Here is a 17,206-nt window from a genome sequence, read left to right as displayed (position 1 = left end):
AAAGAAGTTTTTTCTCATCTCCAACTTCAATTTCCCCTGGCAGAGCTTGAGCCCATCGTGCCCCCTTGTCCTATTGCTGAGTGCCTGGGAGAAGAGACCAACCCCCACCTGGCCAGAACTTCCCTTCAGGTAGTTCCAGACAGTGCTGAGGTCACCTCTGAGCCTCCTCTTCTCCAGGCTGAACACCCCCAGCTCCCTCAGCCTCTCCCCACAGCACTTGTGCTCCAGTCCCTTCTCCAGCCTCGTTGCTCTTCTCTGGCCCCGCTCCAGCCCCTCAATCTCTTTCCTCAACTGAGGGGCCCAGAACTGAACACAACACTCAAGGTGTGGCCTCCCCAAGGCAGAGTCCAGGGGAAGGGTCACTGCCCTGGGCCTGCTGGCCACGCTAGTTTGGATTCAGGCCAGGATTCCCTTGGCCTTCTTGGCCACCTGGGCACACTGTTGGCTCCTGTTGAGCTTCCTGTCAATCAGTCCCCCCATTGCACATTCACAGCTTTATCAAAGCAAGACCATTTAAACTGCCACAGGTTGGTATGTAAATCCTTGGAAAGTGGTTTGTGATACACTCGTGTTTTGTACTACAGAACCATCTACAGCTGAACACTCCAGGCACCCGCAGCACTGACTCTGCTCTACAAAGCAAGGGAGCTCCTCTTGACAAGGATGTTGCAAATATTTTTCATATCAGTCCTGTCTGCAAACTTGGCCACAATTAATCACAAAAGGAAGAAAGAAAATACGCCAACAGCATTTCAACAAACATTAACACAAAAGCAGGGCCAAGTTTATCACAACACACATCATGACACCTCTTTAAGTGTCTTCCAACACATGGCTTCCCTAAATATATGCAAAATTCAACAGAGTATGACCTCCAAGTTTAGATTTAAATTTGCAAAATCTGAAATAAAATTAAATTTTATTTCTAGTCATTAATTCAGAAGACTTCTTATGAACAAAACAGGCAATGGCAAGATGCCATCTGAGATGCCTCAAACAATCAAAGACACTGTTTAAAAGAAAATTAAAGTGGGATCACAGACACTGGCAGCAGCACAAGCCAAAGGTCAAATCTCAGAGCTCACCTGTACTGGTTTGGTGTGGGCAGGGGTGGGCGGGTGGGGCAGGGCAGGGGACCCTCTTGGAGAAGCTGCCAAAGCTCCCCCAGGCCCAGCAGAGCCAGAGCCAGACGGGGCCAGGACGGACCCACCGCTGGCCAAGGGCGAGCCCAGCAGAGATGGGGCAGCTCCTCTGGGGAACACGGAGAGAGGGGGAATCCCTGTGGAATTGCAGAGATGGGGCAGCTCCTCTGGGGAACATGGAGAGAGGGGGAATCCCTGTGGAATTGCAGAGATGGGGCAGCTCCTCTGGGGAACACGGAGAGAGGGGGAATCCCTGTGGAATTGCAGAGATGGGGCAGCTCCTCTGGGGAACACGGAGAGAGGGGGAATCCCTGTGGAATTGCAGCTGGAGAGCAGTGGGAATATGGGAGAGGGGCAGCCCTGCAGCCCCCAGGGCAGGGCAGGGCAGGGCAGGGGGTGCCCCAGACACAGCAGCTGAGGGGCCCCTGCAGCCCCAGGGGAGCCCATGGGGAGGCAGCTGGGCCCCTGCAGCACAGGGGGGGCAGGGGGGCTCAGAGACCCTCCTGCAGCCCCTGGAGGAAACCCTGGAGCAGGGCATGGATGCCCAAGGGAGGCTGGGATCCCATGGGAAGCCCACACTGGAGCAGCTCCTGGCAGGACCTGTGGCCCCATGAAAGGAGCCCACGCTGGGGCAGGTTTGGGGGCAGGACTTGGGACCCCACAGGGACCCACTGGAGCAGTTTGTTCCTGAGGGATTGACCCCATGGAAAGGACCCACTCTGGAGCAGTTTGTTCCTAAGGACTGATCCCATGGAAGGGACCCACTCTGGAGCAGAGGAAGAGTCTGAGGATCCTCCCACTGAGGAGGAAGCAGCAGCAGAGACAACATGGGATGAGCTGAGCACAGTCCCCTTCCCACATCCCCCTTCACTGCTCAGGGATGAGGCACAGAAAGCTGAGAGTAAAGTTAACTCAGGAAGAAGGGAGAGACAGGAGAACATGTTTTAAGATTTAGTTTTTATTTCTCATTATCCTGCTCTGATTTGATAGATAATAAACTCCCTTCCCCCTGCTGAGCCTGGTTTGCTGTGTCAGTACCTGGTGCCTGTCCCATCCCCACCCATGAGTCTTTCACTGTATCCTCTCTGCCTGTCCAGCTGAGCAGGCAGTGACAGAGTGGCTCAGGTGGGCCCCTGACATCCTGCCAGGGTCAGCCCCACATCATTGTCCAGTAACTCACTCACACAACCTTTCTTACAGGCATGGCTGGCAGCCCTCACTGCTATCAAGGCATCACAACACTGATTAGCAAGCTCCATTTTCCAATACTTAAAAATTCTGCCAAACTTCTGAAGAGTTTACAGAGAAACTTCACATCTTATTTGCCTGCCTCTGAATTCCTTTGGTCATGGTTCATCTGGAACATGCACTTAAATGTCAGAGGTAGAGCAACTTGTTGTTCAATTCAGAGATTTGAATTTTTTTTTCACTCTGGGAAAAACACAGTGAAATTGAGCCAAAGTATTAACCCTTTAAAAACCTGACATTTGCACACAATTCCACAAAATTATTGGAAGCAGAATCTCTCACAAGTCAGACAACAGAGGCAGAACCTTCCCTGCCAGTGCAGTGTCCTGAGTGGAGCATCAGAACCCACAGCAGGGAGATGTTGCCGTGTTCCTTCTCTGAGTGATGTTCCTTTTGGGACAACAACAGGAAGGAAGACACAGCACTGGGAACAATCAGACAGGACAGGCAGGGCCACCAAAGAAACCTCTCAAAAACCAGGGGTTCTAAGCCCAAAAGCCCTATTGGCAAAGCAAATACTTATTAAAATACTTTCTGATGCTCTGGTGAAGCACCTAACCCATGAATAAGCACCAGGTTCTGCCCAAAGCATCCAGTGGACAAAACACAGCTGAATTCTGGCACAACAACCAGACTGTACCCCTGCCTGAAGTGCTGCCTGCAAATGCAGACAAACCATTGTAAATAACTACAATTATGCCACATGTTTGTGGGTGCCCAGCCTGAGATGTGCAGTCTGTGACCAGGAGAGGCCATGGGAGACAGTGAAGTCAAACTGAACATAAGACATTCACCAGGATTTTTAATTTAATATTCTAAATACAGACAATTAGGCTCCATTGCCTACTTACAAAAAAGAGGTTAATAATCCCCTTAACTGCATTGCTGAGAAAGTTGTTACAGGGATAAGCTTCATTAAAAAGCCTGCTTAGTTATTAATCCCCACTGCAGAGGGGGGCTGAAGGAAGCCTGAAGGAACCCACTGAGCAGTGGGGAAAATTATTATATAATTCTTCGTTAATTAAGACTGTCCAGCCTACACACTGTAGAAAACAAAAATAACAGTAGTATGTGCATATGCATTATGCTGTGTGACCACATGGGAGCCACTGATGGGTTGCTCAGGAACCTTCTTTAAGCATTTCCTAATCCTTGCATGTGCAAGTTTACAGCATTACTATCACTGGAGTGTTTCCTAAGTTTTAAAACCATGTTAATGTATAAAATGCAAACAGATAATTTGTAAGTACTGAAAACTTACTGTCTGTTTATGCAGAAAAGAATCACTCTTCAGGAGGGAAAGGCAGGAAAACTGTTGTGTGGTTGAAGCACAGTCAGACCAGACATGCCTTACTCTCTCTGACCTCCCAGCCCTCCTGCCCTGCTACCAAAATGTTTTGTCCAGAAGCCCAAACCCCATCTATCCAAAAGAAACAGCACAGAATAGTTTATTTGATAATAATGCACCTTGGCAACAACAAAGATTTATCTATTTGCTTGAAATTTCTGCAAAAAGTAAAACAAGCATTTTTTTCAGAAAATGTGAAAAACAGTAGGAAAAACAAGAATCAATAACAATCAATAAATAAGAAAATAAATGACCAAAGCTAAAAGCTGCCATGAAACACCAACCCTGCTGAACACAGAGGCAGAGTGCACTACCAGAACCATCCCAGAGCTGAAAGGCTCTGCTGGAGCAAGGACAGTTTGGAACTGCTCTCAGCACCACATGTGGCAGCAGAGCCTGAGCTGGTGCTGCCTGCACTGAGCTTATTGTGTTTTCATTTCAAAAAAGGATGGAAAGTGAAACTTTACAGAAAGTATCAAAACACAGACAACAAATAAGTAAAGTTCATGACAAAAACTTCAAATTCTGAAGAGCAGAAGTCAGAAAAAATGCCTAAAACAAGAAAAAACAAAGCAAGGGAAGAATTGACATTTTGTTAAAAATCCATCCATATGGATTGATTGGACTGTTCAGACAATGAAAGCAAAGCTCAGGGGATTGGGAACCACCTTGGGAGCACAAGTATTGCCAAGCAGCCCAGGTATATGCCTAAACACCTGAACACCAAACCAGCACACTTCACACAGAACCATCTTCTCTCATCACTAAAAATGTATGAAGAAACCTAATATTGGAAAACACATTTTGAATCAAACTCAAAACACAAAAATTAGTAAACTCTGCAACTAAATCCATTTTCAGCAGCAGTAATTCCAAGAGTCACTAATAATTCCAATATTCACTACTTCACCTGATTATTAAGTTCCAACATATATTCAGAAATGAAATATTAGTGATCTTTCCTGGATGACCCTCACTTTATGTTCTTAGTCTACAGCAGCACTTTAATTTCATAACTAACATAAAATAAATTTAACTAAAAATAATTTGAGATAAGTTACTTTTTGCTATTTGGTTATTAATGTAAACCCATCTGTGTATTAAGACACAGAAAGCCAGTGAACAAAATGCACCAAAGGCACAAAGAGCCCCAAACTGCACAAGTGGCACATGCAGACAAAGGAAACGCAGCAAAGCAAAACTAGATGGCAGCACCTCCCTATTTTTCACAACTTCACACGTACGAGACTCAAAGCCAGACAGAGGCAAAACCCTGATGCAACCTAATAATTAGTTTTAAAAGACTTGTGAATTTAGTCCTCTCTGAAGGACACAGTAATGCAGCACAGCCCATCTGAGCTCTTCATAAGCCAAGAATCCAGAGAAAAACTTCTGTAAGATCAACTGAAGCTCCATCCAACTACAGCCTCTTTCTCAAAAATCCTGACCCTTTAACATCCCACAGCAGGTAAAATTCTGGCAACATTAATGATTTTTTAATGTTCAGCTAAAATTAATGTAGAGCAAAAAGTAAAAGGAAACTAAAATCAGCAAGAGAAAATAGGTAAATTAAAATTGTGCACAGCTAAATCAAAACAAGGTTTGCTTTAAGCATCCAAATATTTATTTCATTAAACATGTTTTTCAAAACAATCACATTATCACTTTTACAGTACAACAAACTTGCACTTTTTAAAGCATCAAAAAAAGATTATATTATAACACTCATAGAAGACCAAGTACTTCCATGTGGACCCTGAGACACCCATTCAAAAAAGACAAGCCTGTCACAGCTGCATTGATAAGATCAATTTCTATTCAGAATATGAAAATTATTTTCAATATACGTGAGTATTTTGCAGTATTTTTTCCCTAGACAAAACAAAACACTCAAGAAAAACAGCAGCCAGGAGTAGTTGTATCATAGGACTGTAGATTGATTTAGGTTGGAAAAGACCTGAAAGGTCATTGAGTCCAACCATGAATCTCCCCATTACAGCCCTATACAATCTTATAATTTGAACTAAATTAAAACTACTATATGGAACAATTGTACCTATTTATGTTTTGCTTGAATATTTTAGAGAGACTGTAAATGTAAAAGATCAATAAACTATCAAGTACATCTCTCTCTATTGCAGGTACTTCTCTCAGTTCCTGATCTCTCTGGCCTGTTCTGCTGCTTCCATGCTCTGATTCCTTGGACTGGGTCCATTCCAGAGCTCCTGAGGGTGCTGCAGACACTGTCCATCCTGCTGGGACACCTGCCCATGCTCACAGCTCTGAGCTCAGCCTTTAAATGCTTAAATGTGACCTCAGTGGTCACAGCTCAGACCTCCCTGCAAGGTCCTTGCTTACCAGTCTGCCACTTTCCAGAATTCCACCAGGAATTCAAACCACCCAGCTTTACATACCAGGAACTGAGAGGAACATAAAGTCTAATCAAAGATTGTCCCACCTAAGAGTCAAGAAGAACCCAAGTATTCTCTTCAAAATGGAATTACCTCTCTTCTATGTATCAAAACTAGCGTGGCCAGCAGGCCCAGGGCAGTGACCCTTCCCCTGGACTCTGCCTTGGGGAGGCCACACCTTGAGTGTTGTGTTCAGTTCTGGGCCCCTCAGTTGAGGAAAGAGATTGAGGGGCTGGAGCGGGGCCAGAGAAGAGCAACGAGGCTGGAGAAGGGACTGGATGTGGCTCTGAGTGTCCTCTGAAACACCTCCAGGGACAGAGAATCCAACATGTCTTGACCCAACCCTACTGTTATCACTCTGTGCCCTGGGCTGGTGATCACAGTGGGGTTGGATCAAGGGTTGATAATCTCCGAGGTCTCTTCCAACTCAACTGAGAAGAGAAGAGCAACGAGGCTGGAGAAGGGACTGGAGCACAAGTGCTGTGGGGAGAGGCTGAGGGAGCTGGGGGTGTTCAGCCTGGAGAAGAGGAGGCTCAGAGGTGACCTCAGCACTGTCTGGAACTGCCTGAAGGGAAGTTCTGGCCAGGTGGGGCTTGGTCTCTTCTCCCAGGCACTCAGCAATAGGACAAGGGGGCACGATGGGCTCAAGCTCTGCCAGGGGAAATTCAAGTTGGAGATCAGGAAAACTTCTTTGCAGAGAGAGTGCTCAGGGATTGGAATGGGCTGCCCAGAGAGGGGGTGGATTCCCCATCCCTGGAGGTTTTTCACCTGAGCTTGGCCGTGGCACTGAGTGCCATGATCTGGTAAAGGGACTGGAGTTGGACCAAGGGTTGGACTTCATGGTCTCAGAGGTCTTTTCCAACCCAACAGCTTCTATGATTCTGTGATTCTGTATCTCACTGCTTCTGACCCTCTCTGCTTGGCACTGCCATCCAAATTCATCCCTTTTTCTAAACGTGGGGAGGGCAGAGGGGGGGCTGTATCCATTCCCTGCTGTTGTACACAGGTGTTGGACTGCTGAGCCCCCAACAAGGATAAAGCCACTGACCCTCAAGGAAAGCCTTTACTTCAGCCCCTCTAGGAATTTCCCAGGGAAAACAAGACTACACCTTCCCTCTCTCAGGGAAACGGACTATTCCAGAAGCTTCCATTGTTCCTGCAGAAAGGTGGCTCCTTCCTCACACACTGTCCCAGACACCAGCCCAGCTGCTGAAGCCAGAGGAACTTACAGGATTCATCTTCCTCCAAAACATCTGGGAGAAGATTTAGCAAATGATGGCTCTGGGATATGGAAAATAAAATCTTGCTGTACTACCAGGCTGCAGAAGTGGCTCAGAATCTCAACAGCTCTGTAGGCACCAACCAAGTCAACCTCATTTAAGAACATTTAAAGCATTGCCTTATTTTCCCCTTCTCCCTTCTCAAGAGTGGAGAAATGACACAGCTGTCACAGGGAGAGAATCAAAGAACTTTCAAATTAAGATGCACACAAGGGCAAATTTTCTAACACTTTCTTCTTTTTGGGAAAAAAAATAATTCATATTCCATTTTATATTCTCCAGTTATCACTTTCAACACTTCTTAATGAGTTGCCAAAAGTAACTGCCAGCCTTTGCCAGGGCTTTGGCATGTTATTTAATATCCTGTGTTTTACATCTAATTACACAGCTCACAACAGACTTGCTCAACACAACAATTACATGAAGAGTATTTATAAATTAACACTTGGAACAACCACTTAGCTGAGCACCTTGTGACACTTGACACTGGCTCAGAAGTGGAACACCCTGAAGAAAAGCAACCATAACACCTACAAAGCAGGAATGCCATGTCTTTTTCTGACACATTCTTCCTAAGATTTTATTTCCTAGAACCCTTAAGGCAGACTGCAAATTTCTACCTGTACAGACACAGGTAAATTAGAGTGAAACACACCCCCAGTGACTGAAGTACAATACTAAGCTCTACACATCTTAATCCAAATAAAGGTATCTTAAAATAACTGAAGACACAGTAATAAATTTGAGCTTTGCACAGTAATATAACAATCATTCCACTAACATATCAGAGAGAAAGGCTCAAACTGCACGGCCTGCCAAGTTCATCCATCTCATAAAATACTTTGCAAGACTCAAGCAATTAATATTTATTTTCTGTCTCCCTTGTGCTAATGGCACCAGAATTTTCCTGTTTTTCAGTCACAATGACTCTTGAATATTTTACTTTATAGACATAAAACCATTAGACATTACTTCTGATTAACTTTGAACTTCTCCTGAAAATTTTAATTCACAGAGTTCAGCTTTCTGACACATCACAGATTCTGAAAGAAAACAACTCAATCATAAACTCACCAAAAATTACTTTACAGCCCACACAATTTCCTGTGTTTAGAGCTTGATCTCTCTGTTGATTAATTACAATGACTACTCTAACAAATAACTGCCATTTCCAAAACCTTAGCACAGTATTTGCTATTGGACATTTCCTCCAGAAAACCAATGAACAGCCCCTGGTTACAAACCATCCACCTAATCAAACCAAAGTCTCGTGTCTAGTTCTGATAAACCTCCAGAATTTAAACCTTTCAAGCTGGTTTTAAAGGGCTGTCACCCACAATTTTTAAAGAACACACTAAGGTCAAACACATATAAAACATAAGCACAGTCACAATGAAAGAAGAGCCTGCAGATCACAAGCAGAGTCGGGGAAGTTCAATGTAAACTTCCCAAGGACAATATTAATCATTTCTCACCCCTGTTAATTACAACACATAAAGAAATGATGCAGTACAGTTGGGGCAGCTACCACAAAGACCTGCCAGAGGACATGAATCCTGACAAGCTACAACATCATGATTTGAATCTCACTACATGGAAATAATCAAACTTCTGCACCCTCCAAGGTATTTATCATTCAGAAGGGCCTTGCTGGTTTCCTCTATTCTCAACAGCTCAGGAGCTGTAGGGAAAGGACCATCTCTGATGCAGTGGGGTATTTATCTGGGCAGGACTCTGCACAGAAACAGTGGCATCTTCCCCACACCTGAACCCCCAGATTGCAGTTGACTCTGCAAACACATCAACACGCAGTATCCTCAAGGGTTTATTCTTATATAAATCCATCAAGTAGGATTGCACTCCTCCTGCAACCTTAACTGCTTCACATACCCAGAGAGCAGCTGCCTGAGGCCAATGTGATCAACACCTGCTGTGCACACACATCCAAGGCTGACTTTGGGATCTCACCCCAGGCTGAGCAGAGCCAAGCAGTCTGCCTGTATTTCTGCAATGCTTCCCAAGGCTCTGTGCAAGAAACGTGTGTTCCTCAGAAGTTTTCAACTGGCAAACCATTTGTTAATATCTGTTAAGGATGTTTTCCTTCTGATATTTAATTCTGTATGCTGGCCACAGCAAATACAGCAGCCACACCTTGAGTGTTGTGTTCAGTTCTGGGCCCCTCAGGTCAGGAAAGAGCTTGAGGGGCTGGAGCGGGGCCAGAGAAGAGCAACAAGGCTGGAGAAGGGACTGGAGCACAAGTGCTGTGGGGAGAGGCTGAGGGAGCTGGGGGTGTTCAGCCTGGAGAAGAGGAGGCTCAGAGGTGACCTCAGCACTGTCTGGAACTGCCTGAAGGGAAGTTCTGGCCAGGTGGGGCTTGGTCTCTTCTCCCAGGCACTCAGCAATAGGACAAGGGGGCACGATGGGCTCAAGCGCTGCCAGGGGAAATTGAAGTTGGAGAGCAGAAAGAAATTCTTTGCAGAGAGAGTGCTCAGGCATTGGAATGGGCTGCCCAGAGAGGGGGTGGATTCCCCATCCTTGATGGTTTTTCAACTGAGCTTGGCCGTGGCACTGAGTGCCATGATCTGGTAAAGGGACTGGAGTTGGCCCAAGGGTTGGACTTGATGATCTCTGAGGTCTTTTCCAACCCAATCCATTCTATGATTCTGTGATTCTATAAAAACTACCAGCTCAAACTAACTCACTGGAACAGACTGAGATCACACCCTTGCACAGTCCCACCCTACAACTTCCCTTGGCATTTACCCTGTGCACTTGTCTCAGGATCCACTGCCAGAATGGGTGCTTGGGAAGAGGTGATTGTATTTTCTCACAGAGAAAGCCCCAAACAGCCAAAGACAGACAGACAAACTCAAAAGGAGAACTGGTCTGCAATTTTGTTGTCATCAAACCAGTGAAAATAAAAAGAAATCTCTAAATGTACACAGGCTTCTTTCTGTGTTTATTTTTCCTGGAATACATTCCTCTTTGAAGGCTTCTACAAGTCTTCTCATCCTTCCAAACACCACAAATTTGAACATTAAATGGCTGCCTTTTCTGCAAAAAGTTTTTTATAAATTTCACCCAATCCTGCACTTACCTCTTTTCTGAGAGCAGAAAGTTCTTCCCATCATTCCAGGCTTTTATTATGTCTTTCCTCAGATACATTCCACTGAGCTACAGTCTTCCTGGTGACACTGATTTCTAAAACTTACATTCTAGTTGACTACTCTGTGGTTTAGATTTTCTCCTGTTACTAATTTCTTTTTAATTCTCTGATTTCATTCTGGCTTCCTCCTCTTCTGAAAAGTATACAATAGCTTTCAGTTTTCAATTAAACAATAATCTTTTAGACTATAAATATGATGTAATGCATAAAGCATGTAACAGGTGAGTAATCAAATGTTAAATGTTGGGAAATATCTGCTAAAGTTATTTCAAGCAACTTATACAACAACTGAAAAACAATACAGGCAAATTCTTCATGTCCCTCCCACTCAGAATTACTGATCACTCCTGAGGCAAAACTGCCTTAAACTCTGGCTATGATTCCTGTGGCACAGCTGCCCTGTACCAACACCCAATTACATGTTTGCCTCTTCATTTCAGTGAGATGGTTCTGGTTCAGCTCCAGCCCCACACAGCCCAAAGCTAAAGTGCCTTCCTACAAACTTTTACATCAATGAGGCCTTCAAAGTAATTTACAACACAATACACCTTGACCCTTGAAACTGCATCGGTGTGAGTTGCAATCAGCGCTCCAGTGAACAGTTTGGGACAGCAGAGTACAATCCCTAGAAAAAAGGAAGAGTGCCCATGACACAGACAGGACAGATCACACCCAGAGGTGAATCAAAGGAATCAAACCTTTCTTTTGAAGAAAATGTACTTAAAAAGTTAATTCTTGCCAGTCCTTGTACAGAATGTGCTTGTCTTTTTCTTTGCTAATGTCCAGTGAAGTCCAGCTGTCCCAGTCAGCCATTCAGCATGCTGGGATACCACAGTGCTCCTGACTCAGAGCACTACACCAGTGACACACAGCCCAAACTAAACCCGAGCCTCCTACCCCGCAGTGATCTCAGTCTGAACAAGGTCTTGAGAGACTTAATAAAGGAGATTTTTTCCTGAAATAAAAAAATACTAGGCCTCAGAAGATACACTACATTGGAATAAGTAATTCCTGTTGTCACAACCAAAAGGGGAGGAAGGCAAAGCTGCAATAACATACGAGCTGATGATGTGTGAGAGAGAGCAAAACATAATGCACGAAAGTGAAGTGAAACCAAGCCAGACATACCTGAGCTGTTGACAGGCGAAAAACGGGGCCAGAGGTGGGCACAGAAAGTCTGGGTGAGAGGCTGGCAGGGCCCTGTGCCTGTGTTTGCACCTGAGCCTGCATCTGAGCCTGTGCCAGAGCCTGCTGGGGCACCATCACCAGCTGCCCGGCGTCCGTGCGCACCAGCACCATCCCTGCGGAGCGAGAACAGCAATGGAGCCATAAATACAAACAGCAGCCAGGACAGCACACAAACAGCTCCCTGACTGTGGGACACAGAACAGAATCAATGGATAGCACCGGGCATTTTTCTCTACATTGCATCTTTCCTTCAGTCTCATGCAGCATGAGGTTTAATTTCAAAGAAAAGGAGCCCCTACTAGCAGAGAACTCATACCCCACCCAGTCTGGAACTCAAATAACTGCAGTTTATGGACAGCAGGGATGAAAAAAGCAGTGATGAAAAAGTGCCTTGAGTATGTGTAGGTGTACAGCAACTTCCAGCAGGCTAGTCAGGGTCAGAATACAATTATAAAGAACTATTCATTAAAAGTAAACTACAGTGACAATGCAGCAGCTGAGAACAGAACTCAGTATTTCTTATTCCAGGGACAGTGACCTGAGAGCTTCACTAAAACAGCAGCTTATGGGGACATGAACACGCAAACATTAGACCAGACACATTCTGGGTATGCAGCATTTGAGATGTACTGAAACGCTGAGCCTTAACAGAGGCATTGATTTGGTACCACCATCACCACTCCTACCTGTGCTTGGGACACAGAGAACCAACACAGTCACTCAGCACACAATGACACACCCGCAGCAATTTCAGAGAAACGCCAAAGGAATTGCTTTAAGATTAACAGAGTACTTCGCAAGTCTTTCCTAACACTTTCTGGAAGTAAATGATAGTTTTTTCAGGTCATTTTCTTGTAAAGCACCTCACAAAGACAGGCCTTTACACAACACAGCCACTGCCATTAAGTTTGGCCTTAAGTTTTCTGGTCAGCAGGTCAGAAAAAGGGAGACAATGGCTAAGGTGGTCCCTGGATCACCTGGAGTTTCCTTATTCAAGGTCACTGCAAAGCATGTAATAATCTCCCTCCAGTTCACCCAAAACGAAGTCGTTCAGAGACAGAGTATTTTAAAAATATTTCCAATCAGTTCCAGAATATGTTTTAATAATTTAACCTAGATAGGATACAATGAGTCAAATAAACAGGAAAACATCCTGTCTGCAACCACTGGAGAACCAAAAAATAAGAACCTAGGAAGTCACTTTTATTCTGCTGAGAAGAGTCAGTACACACACTTTCTACAACTTATCTCTACGTGCATATGTATTTTTTAACTTTTCAAAGTTAAAAAATAAAGGCAATAAAAGCACACATCCAGTTCTAATTGATAACCTCCCATGAAAAAACACCTCCTCGCTAAAGGGACACAGTTTTCAACACACCGTGACAATGACGTAACAAACACTGTTGTAACAAATTTCAGAATGCAATACCAAGAAAGTCTTTCTGTCAGTCTCTGACACAGAAAACCAAACCCCAGTGGTGGGATGAACACAGGGGTGACCTGCAGCACCACCAAAAGCCCTCACTCACAGTCTCGGGAGCTCCAGCCAACCTGCACTGCTACAACACAAACAGAAGGCAAATTTCTGCCACCACAGACTAAAGATCTGTGGAAATAAAGGATTAAGGTAAGAGGCAGACAGGGCAACAGCAAGGACCAAAAGTCATAATCATAACTCTCTTTCAAAGCCAAGTTATTTTAAAAAAAGTTGAAAGAAACCCCTTAAAAACTCTTTCCAAAGGTAACCTTTAAGGTCCATTAGCCATTTAAGGATCACACTTCACAGTTTATATTTGCAGAAAATTCTGCAAGCAGAGAAAGTATTTCGTATATGCCAAGCCTGAAACGTGGATGTCCAAACATGTTGGCCAAAGAGGTTATCAGTTCTCCGGTTATGCCGAGGACCTTCTACAAAAATCCTCACAGGATGATCCTGCCAGACATTGAGAGCCACACGCTCCATTTGCATTACTCAGATTCACAGGTGTGTTATTAATTTATGTGCCCATTTTCTAAACCTAATTCTGAATGGAGAAAAACTGAATGGAAAGGACAAACTAAATGCAGCACATGCCACATGTCTCAGTGAGAGTTGCAGACATAATCACTGCTATGGATGCAGAAATGTTCATGTATTAACATTACGTTTAATTCAGTTTGGAGGGCCACAAATTCCTTTTACTGAGCAATATGGACAAGTCAGAATCTGGTCAAATGATGAGATCAATTTTACCTTCCTGTCAGCCACGTAAAGATGAAATACACAACTTAGGAGTATTATACACTACAATAACCTATTGTCAAAAACTGGTTCTGAATTTCTGCTTTATACAGGAGTCTGCAATATGGGAGGTTCAGATTAACTATAAATTACTCACTCATTTAAAACCACAAAAATAACATTGTATTTCCTGAATAACTTCTTTTAGAACATACTATCTTCATCTTTATGCAAATTTAATGGACTTCCAGCTAACCTGTAATAAAATCAAATTCAAATTATAACTTTCCAGAGTATTATTTCCATAACACTTCCTAAATCCTGGATCAGACCAAGGGCTCCGTTTTCCCTCTTCTTTTTGAAGAGATCACAGTATTGACACAATGAACTTCACAAACTGTGTGCAAAGTTACAGTGCACATTTATCAAATCTACAGAGTAACTTTGGACAGACTAACAAGGGTCTTCTTGTCAAGTCTGAATAGTAACTTGTGTGTTTCAAGTTAGTCAGGTGTTCATCAAACTGGTTTGTGTATTTGGGGAATCAGAGTCTGGAGCACAATTTGGAGGATCTTTCATAACTATGGCCAAATACACAACTACTAAAAGTAGAAGCAAGCTTGCACACCATCACATTGCTGCTCTACTTACCTAATAAATATCAAATATTTTAAGAAACAAGACGGAAGAAGTGATTAACAGGAAAAAAAATTCAAGTGTCAAATCAACTCCTGAGTCAAAAAGACGAAGACACACAAATCTTTTCAATGTGAAAATCGAAGCAGGGGACCACAAAAGCCCTTAAACGAAACAATAAACACAGTGGGAATCACTGGGATGAAGGGATGCTGCTTTGGTTAGTCAGCAACCTTCCTGAACTTACACTTTTACTAAAGAAAATTAGGAAACTTAAGAGATGCACAAACAGGACATAACAGTTGCTTCAGAGCTGCAAATAAAATCCGGTGATGTGCAGACTGCCCTGACCAGCAGCCAGTGACACCACCACAATTACTGGCGTTAAAACTCTCCATTGCACAGATTTGCCCGTATCTCGCCACTGCATTCACAGCAGAACACATTCTTTCCAGCAGCAAAACTTTTCAAGCGTAAAGCAGAAAATAAAGTCCCTCAAAACACATATAAAGTTATACTTAGCATTTCCCCAGCTGTTCATGCGGCATCCCGGCGGGTGGTAACTCACTCCCCGTGCCCTGCGCCGGGCACGGCAGGACTCGCCCAGCCAGGGCAGTGCCCGCCCCGAGCGCCCGCACCCCGGTGAGAGCAGCGGGGCCGGCACCGCGAGCTGCCCCGCGGCCTCGGAGCGCACGGCTCGGGGAGTGGGGAGAGCAGAGCTGGGCAGGGCAGAGGGTGCTGGGCAGGGCAGAGGGTGCCGAGCAGCGCTGGGCAGGGCAGAGGGTGCCGAGCAGCGCTGGGCAGGGCAGAGGGTGCCGAGCAGCGCTGGGCAGGGCAGAGGGTGCCGAGCAGCGCTGGGCAGGGCAGAGGGTGCTGAGCAGAGCTGGGCAGGGCAGAGGGTGCCGAGCAGCGCTGGGCAGGGCAGAGGGTGCTGAGCAGAGGGTGCTGAGCAGAGGGTGCGGTGCCGAGCAGCCCGGGCCGGGCGCCGCGCACTTACCGGGCGGGATGGTGAAGCCGGGCGGCAGCTGGATGGTGGTCTGCGGCGGGGGCCGCACGATGAGCTGCGGGGCCACGATGCGGGGGGCTGCGGGCCGGGGGGACACGGGCTGCGGGGCGGCGGGCAGGGCTGCGGGCAGGGCATTGCCCGCCTTGGCGGGGCCCGCGGGCTTGGGCGCGGCGGGGGCCGGCCCGGGGGGCGGCGCGGGCGGGCCGGGGGCGGCCGGACGGGCCCCCTCGGCGGGCGGTGCGGGCTCTGCGGGGCGCGGCGCGGGGGCAGCGGCAGAGGCGGCGGCGGAGGGACCCTCGGCCGCTCCCGCACCGCCCCCCGGCGCGGCCCCGCCGGACCCCGCGGCCCCCGGAGCGCCGAGGGCGGGCGGGCCGGGCCCGGGGCTGGCCGCGGCCGCCACATGGTTGCTGACAGGCGCCGCTCCATGTGATTGCTGCACACTACTACTGTTTACACTCGCCGCCCGCCCCGCCGCCGCCAGCGCCGGGGGGGACGCGGCCGGGGGCGGCCCCGCGGCCGGGGCTCGGCTGCCCGCGGGGCCGGGGAGCCCGGCTGCCTCCGCTGCCCCCGGCGCGGGCGGGGACGGGGACCCGGCGCGGCCGCTCTGCTGCTGCTGCTGCTGCCGCTGCCGGCCGGGGCTGCTGCCCCCCGCCTGGCTCCCCTGCTGCTGCTGCTGCTCCTGCTGCGGCGGCGGCGCCGGCTGGGACGGCGCGGAGGTCCTGGCCGGGGCTGGCTCGGCGGGGCCGCGGCCGCCCGCCAGCTGCGATTCCAGGGAGCCCACCAGGTCGCTGAGCGCCTTCTCGTCCACCTCCTCCGAGAACAGCAGCATCTCTTCCAGGGGGTCCGACGCGCCCGCCGCCATCTTGCGCTGAGCTGGGAGCCGGCGGCGCTGCGCGCATGCGCGGGGTGTGCGCGCGCGGGGCACCGTGGGAGGGGCGGGGCTGGGGCCGCCCTCGGACCGCCCAGAGACGGCCCAGGGACAGCCCAGGGGGAGACCGGGACAGGCCAGGGAGAGACCGGGACAGGCCAGGGAGAGACCGGGATAGGCCAGGGACAGCCCAGGGAGGGACCGGGACAGGCCAGGGAGGGACCGGGACAGCCCAGGGGGAGTCCGGGACAGGCCAGGGAGAGACCGGGACAGGCCAGGGACAGCCCAGGGGGAGACCGGAACAGCCCAGGGACAGCCCAGGGAGAGACCGGGACAGGCCAGGGATAGCCCAGGGGGAGACCGGGACAGCCCAGGGACAGCCCAGGGAGGGACCGGGACAGCCCAGGGAGAGACCGGGACAGCCCAAGGAGAGACCGGGACAGCCCAGGGGGAGTCCGGGACAGGCCAGGGAGGGATCGGGACAGGCCAGGGGAGGACCGGGACAGCCCAGGGAGAGACCGGGACAGGCCAGGGGGAGACCGGGACAGGCCAGGGAGAGACCGGGACAGGCCAGGGACAGCCCAGGGAGGGACCGGGACAGCCCAGGGAGGGACCGGGACAGCCCAGGGACGGCCCAGGGGTAGCCCAGGGAGAGACCGGGACAGCCCAGGGAGAGTCCGGGACAGCCC

General features: G+C 48.0%; 1 protein-coding gene across 1 annotated transcript in view; it reads right to left on the bottom strand.

Moving 5' to 3' along the window:
- The window catches only part of LOC139677320 (transcription initiation factor TFIID subunit 4-like), a 156,050-nt gene extending 139,539 nt beyond the window's left edge, over positions 1-16,511 (bottom strand). The window contains exons 1-2 of the mRNA XM_071567169.1: positions 15,641-16,511; positions 11,724-11,896 (exon numbers count right to left, since the gene is read on the bottom strand). Coding sequence (XP_071423270.1) covers positions 11,724-11,896; positions 15,641-16,511 — 1,044 coding nt within the window. The remainder of the gene's footprint in view (positions 1-11,723; positions 11,897-15,640) is intronic.
- Between the last annotated feature and the right edge of the window lie 695 nt (positions 16,512-17,206).

This window comes from Pithys albifrons, chromosome 12 (assembly GCF_047495875.1).
Source record: "Pithys albifrons albifrons isolate INPA30051 chromosome 12, PitAlb_v1, whole genome shotgun sequence".
Classification (NCBI taxonomy): Eukaryota; Metazoa; Chordata; class Aves; order Passeriformes; family Thamnophilidae; genus Pithys; species Pithys albifrons.
This window is presented reverse-complemented; position numbering and strand designations above follow the sequence as displayed.